We start from the raw sequence: 6,000 nt of genomic DNA, 5'->3' as shown, positions 1-6,000 counted from the left end.
GGGCATGGTGGCACACACCTGTAGTCCTAGATACTCAGGAGGCTGAGGTGAGAGGATCACTTGAGCCCAGGGGTTTGAGACCAGCATGGGCAACAACACAAGACCCCATCTCCAAAAAAGTCAACCAAACAAAAAACTGGAAGCAAAGAGTGTACAAAATAAATACTTCAAAACTCAGGAAGAGTTAGGAGAACTTGGAAATAAGTTAATAGAATGGGATGAGAAAACAGTGGCTCTAAGTGAAAGGATGAGCAAATGAGAATATGAAAGAGAGAAGAACTGAGAGAGAGAGAAACAAACATTCCCAAGGAAGAGTGGTTTATTTCTACTAAGTGGGAAATTCTTCAGATAGAAGCAAGTCTCCTTGGTTAAGCAAATGGATGTTCTGTGACCAAAATGACTTTGTTCCCCCTTATCTGCCCATTCCACTCCCAATTTTTTAAAATTTATTTTCATTTTTCCTGAATACACACACACAGTCTAGTTGGGAAGGTGTGGGCAAGCTCTGGAGGCATGTGTTCAGAGGGGGTGTGTCTGTGGCATGAGGGCAGGAGCTGATCCACATGGTAGCAGAAAGGGACAGTCAAAAGAAAAAAGATATTTGGTCAAACTTACCGACATCTGCCTTGACCTCTACATTCTCAAATACAGAACCAGCCAGTGCTATGTGGTCTGGCAGAGAAAGAAGCCATGGTTGCCTCCATGTCTTGGGTGCTTGGAGCTTTTCCATGGTACCAAGAGGAACAGTTTAGTGCAGAACTCACCCTCCATAAAGGTGAGTACAAGAGGTGCACTCAGATAGCATACAATCAGGTTTTATTTAACTTCTTTTTTATTTTCCTCCACACTGGCAAAAGTTCCGAGGGAGCCTAAAGTTTTGTAAACATTTTAACTATCCCTCTTACCCACCCCCCACTTTTGAATTTACAAAGCAAAGGAGAGTAGGAGCCCAAATTTTTAATGGTTTCCTCTCCCCTCATGCTATTTGATCCAAAAACTATATACAATTTTGTAGCAGTCTCTGTATAGTTATTATACATGTTTAGAAGGGAGGGAGGCAAGAAGGGATAGGGAGACTGGTGATCCAAAATAATAAAAATAGAAGCCAAATATAATACTCCAAACCCAAACTGCCCTCAGAGCAACTCCAGCCTTTTTCAGACAACAATGACAGGAAGTAAAGGTGCTTTTCCAGGGGCTGCCCAGACCACAGCACCTCTCGCACAGGCATAGCTGCCCAATGACTCCAACCCAGTGTGAGTGGCAATTCCAGGTGATGTTCTGTAGGGGTCTGGTGGAGGCAGGAAGAGTATTTGTTTATAAATAGGGCTTGAGTACATTTCTACTTGAAGTGAAAGGTATTAGGAGGCCATGACCAGAAGCCAGGCCAGGCTTCCCACTCCCGTTTTCGCCCATCCCCTCCAGCCCACTGCATCCTCCTGTATAGTAGATTCCATGGATGAAGGTCTTAAAGATGGACAGGTTCTGTATGTTCTCTTTTCAGAAAAGGCAAGCAACTTGCCATCCCAGAATCTTTACACAAAACCTTTTCCAGGCTACAGCAAGACACACACGCAATGCTCTGAGGACCAGATGAAATTCCAGGCTTTTATCGGAAGCAAAAGTTTATCCCTATCCAAAAATGAAATTATACAAATTCATACATATGGTAAAGATCCTAGCTGCCTCTTAAACGAGACAAATTTTCAGCAGAAGGGCCCAAAACAAAATGGTCCTAGTCCTCTGAAGTAAAAATATTTATGGGAAAAATCAGTTTTTGTAAGAAAGAAAAATTAAGAATAGTCTCTCTCCCAGGCCATACAGTTTCCTTTGTCCAATCAGGTTGGAGTATGCCAGGGGAGATCAGCTTGCTCAGAAGTCACTATCTAACGAAGAAAAACACAAATCCTTTCAGAGAAAGGACGCTCAGAAAGAACAGGTGAGGAGTGTGTAACATCAAACCAATCCAACCTCATCTCAACCCCACTCAGGGCCTCTCTGATGCAATCCCAAAGTTAGCAGTGGCAATGCAACTTTTAGACCAGGAGAGCTCTGACTGCCTGCTGGATACTCGAGTCACAGTCCATGGGGTGTTTTGTTACTGGCCAATGTCTGTTAACCATTAACTCTCTTCATGATTGCACCAGTTAGACCTCTTGCCCTGATAGGGGGAAAAAGAAGAAGAAAAAAAATAGAAGAAAAAAAAGTGACAAGAGAAAGCAAGCTGCTAATGGCCGATCCCAACACACTTTCTGGGAGACAGTAGATGAAATCACAGCACAGTGAACACATGCTGCCTAAAATCAGCCTTGGTGGGGAGTAATCCCAACTGCCACCCGCAAGACACAGGGTCCAGTCCACTTATCTATAGTCTGAGATGTTCACCAACAAAAATGGATTAAAGAATCTTGGACACAAAGGGCCAGAAGAAAAAGCCTGAGATGATCGGTTCTGTGATTTGTTGCAGAGTGATAAAAAGAGTAAATGGTGAGTAAGTGTTGTGTCCAAAGGTGGAGACTCCATAGTCGGCAGACAGGAGAGGGATGGCCAGTCCACTGGCAGGTGCTCAGTAGTCATCCAACGTCTCGATTTCACCCATGTTGAGTCGCTCCGATGATGCATTGACTGAAAATCCTGCAAAAAAAAAACAAAAACAAAAAAACAAAACTGGCTATGAGCGACCACACTCAGGCAACCAAGTTGCTCAAATTCTAGGCAGTGAGCTGGAATGTAAGTCTGTGTTCGTTTGTCCAGGCTGGAGTGCAGTGGCGTGATCTCAGCTCACTGTAACCTCCACCTCCTGGTTTCAAGCAATTCTCATGCCTTACCTCCCAAGTAGCCGGATTACAGGCACATGCCACCATGCCCGGCTCATTTTTTTGTATTTTTAGTAGAGATAGGGTTTCACCGTGTTAGCCAGTCTGGTCTTGAACTCCTGACCTCAAATGATCCACCTGCCTCGGCCTCTCAAAGTACTGGGATTACAGGCGTGAGCCACCGCGCCTGGCCAGTCTTTTGTTTTTGAGCATACCAAGAAGTATAAGACAAAATAAAGATAAAGGTCACAGCAGTAGCTTTCTGTTCTTCCAATGAGAGAAATTCTTTATTTTCTTAGGGTTCTGATATAACTTAATTAGGAAGGAAAATAAAACAAAATAACATCGCACCAATTAAAAAGAACTGCAGGCCGGGCGCGGTGGCTCATGCCTTAATCCCAGCACTCTGGGAGGCTGAGGCAGGCGGATCACGAGGTCAGGAGATCAAGACCATCCTGGCTAACATGGTGAAACCCCGTCTCTACTAAAAATACGAAGAAAATTAGCTGGGTGTGGTGGTGGGTGCCTGTAGTCCCAGCTACTTGGGAGGCTGAGGCAGAATAATTGCTTGAACCTGGGCGACAGAGCTTGCAGTGAGCCAGGATCGCGCCACTGCACTCCAGCCTGGGCGACAGAGCGAGACTCTGTCTCAAAACAAAAAAAACCCTGCAAACCACTGCTTTAGAGAATCAGAGAAAATAATAGGACGTGAGTATGTATCAAGGACAGGCTGGGCAGGCCCTGGGGGAAAGTTCATGCAGGAGGTCTACCTTAAAAGAAATGGGAGTGGGCAGGCGGGTTACCATGGAGGGTTGTACACACTAAGTTCTTTGTAACTACTTGATCATATAACTTTGAAATCTGAGTGGGATTAATACCCCTTTAAACCTCAACCCACTTTAATGGGAATACTTCTTCCCACCAGTCAAAAACTTTATGAAAGTTCTGGCCCAGAGCTTTTGACACTCAGGGTGAGAGGCTCCAGGGAAGACACACTATAAGATCCTTAGAGTCCTCGCATATTCTCTTTCCCAGAGTAGACAAAGCAAGAAGACTAAAGTACTCTAACTCGATCTACTGTAAATATATCTGCAAAGGAAAGGATTTCAGTTAGTAATATCTGATTAACCAAAATAGAATTTGGTTTAGAAAAAGCAGTACTAGCATACCCATTGAAGGCAATAAGCAGTACTCACAAACACAACAGACAGTTGAAAACCTAATGCTGGCTGGGCGTGGTGGGTGGATTACTTGAGGCCAGGAGTTCGAGATCAGACTGGTCAACATGGCAAAAACCTGTCTCTACTCAAAATACAAAAAATTAGCTGGGCGTGATGCTGCATGCCTGAAATCCCAGCCGGGAAGCTGAGGCACGAGAATCGCTTGAACCCAGGAGGCAGTGAGCTGAGAACACATCACTGCACTCCAGCCTGGGCAATAGAGTGAGACCTTGTCTCAAAAAAAGGAAAAGAAAAAATGAAAATCTAATGCCAAATGCCCAATGGTCACATGTATGTAATTTTTCCAAAACTTCTATAATTGAAGGTTGATAAAAATTATGATGAACAATGCCTCTTTAAACTGACTGACTCCCCAAAAATGTTCCAGTTCCTCTACCTTGAATAAAATCCCAAATTGTTTTAGCTATTTGAATACCAAAAAGTAAACAGGCAATGTCCTTATTCTAAAAGCAGTTCTGTTAATATTAGCTGGGTTTTCTGCAGCCTCTTGTTTTTTAAAATTCAAGTTTTCAAATAAATACACATTTGAAATGTAACAGTAACAAACAAAAATGCCTTACATAAAAATACCTTAATTAACTGACTCAAAAATATCATGATTCAAAAAAACAAACATGCCTATTTATCAACCAAAAAAGTTGTGGTACAAATTGCTTACAAGACCAAATACAGGGAGAGGCTAGGATTCCAAACCCCATCCTGAGTTTGACCCCATCAACTGTGTTCCAGTAACACAGTCTTTTTCTTCCTCCTTGAAAATAATGAAAGCCTTAGTGTTTTTATATATATATATGTATTTTTAAAGACAGGGTCTCACTCTGTCACCCAAGCTGGAGTGCAGTGGTGCAATCTTGGCTCACTGCAACTTCCATCTCCCTGGCTGAAGCGATCCTCCCACCTCAGCCTCCCCAGTAGCTGGAACTACAAGCATGTGCCACCACACCCAAGTCATTTTTGTAATTTTTGTAGAGACAGGGTTTCGGCATGTAGCCCAGGCTGGTCCCCAACTCCTGGATTCAAGCAATCTGCCCAAGTTGGCCTCCCAAAGTGCTGGGATTACAGGCATGAGCCACCGTGCCTGGCCCTAATATTTATGTTTTTAAAGTAACAGTTAATTAGGCAAGTACAAGAACCTAAAGGCCAAACAGTCTGTGAAATAAAATATTACTCTATTCTGAGGCAGGCTTTTCATTGACTTCATGTATATCTTAAAAACAGATAAAATGTGATAAAAGGCAATAATGAACTACATGCAAAAGAAGTGGAAGTATAATTTAAAAGCCAAATTAATTTTACTCATGCAAAGACAGGAAGGGAAAAGTCTGTGGCCAAAAAAAGTTGATTAATATGTTAATTATCAGTCTAGGCTTTTAGCAAACAGACATTCTCATTCAACTGTCATTTAAAAAACTGGCAAGGTATGCATTCATCCATTGGCTGAATGCCATTCTTTATCAAATTCAGCCATTTGATGTAAGGGAAAGTTCTGGGTACCATGAAACCCAAGGCAACACAAACAAGGATTCAATCCACTATGCCTGGCTCTAAAGATGATATTCTGTGAGGTTCAGAGCATAGTCTCACTCACATGAGTTCTTTAAGATTTGTGAAGTTGTCCTTATAAGGAAAGTCTGGGGGAAACTGTATTGTGTGTTTATCACATCCGAGTGCAGGCTGCTGATTCACAATGACCACCAGAAGAGCTCTAAAAAGAGGAAGCCAGCCGGGCGTGGTGGCTCACCTTTGTAATCCCAGCACTTTGGGAGGCCAAGGTGGGCAGATCATGAGGTCAGGAGATCAAGACCATCCTAGTCAACATGGTGAAACCCCATCTCTACCAAAATACAAAAATTAGCTGGCGTGGTGGCATGCACCTGTAGTCCCAGCTACTTGGGAGGCTGAGGCAGGGGAAATCACTTGAACCCAGGAGGGGGAGTTTGCCG

At 43.2% G+C, this 6,000-nt stretch overlaps 1 protein-coding gene across 8 annotated transcripts in view; it reads right to left on the bottom strand.

The window, feature by feature from the left end:
* Positions 1-445: 445 nt before the first annotated feature.
* GIGYF2 (GRB10 interacting GYF protein 2) overlaps positions 446-6,000 on the bottom strand; it is a 167,070-nt gene continuing 161,515 nt past the window's right edge. For all 8 annotated transcript variants that reach the window (XM_077957914.1, XM_077957915.1, XM_015111358.3 and 5 more), the window contains one exon: positions 446-2,634. In XM_077957914.1, the coding sequence (XP_077814040.1) occupies positions 2,567-2,634 (68 nt within the window). In that variant the 3' untranslated portion in view covers positions 446-2,566. The remainder of the gene's footprint in view (positions 2,635-6,000) is intronic.

Source organism: Macaca mulatta, chromosome 12 (assembly GCF_049350105.2).
Source record: "Macaca mulatta isolate MMU2019108-1 chromosome 12, T2T-MMU8v2.0, whole genome shotgun sequence".
Taxonomy (NCBI): domain Eukaryota; kingdom Metazoa; phylum Chordata; class Mammalia; order Primates; family Cercopithecidae; genus Macaca; species Macaca mulatta.
The sequence above is the reverse complement of the archived record's forward strand: the minus strand, read 5'-3'. Positions and strand labels throughout refer to the sequence as shown.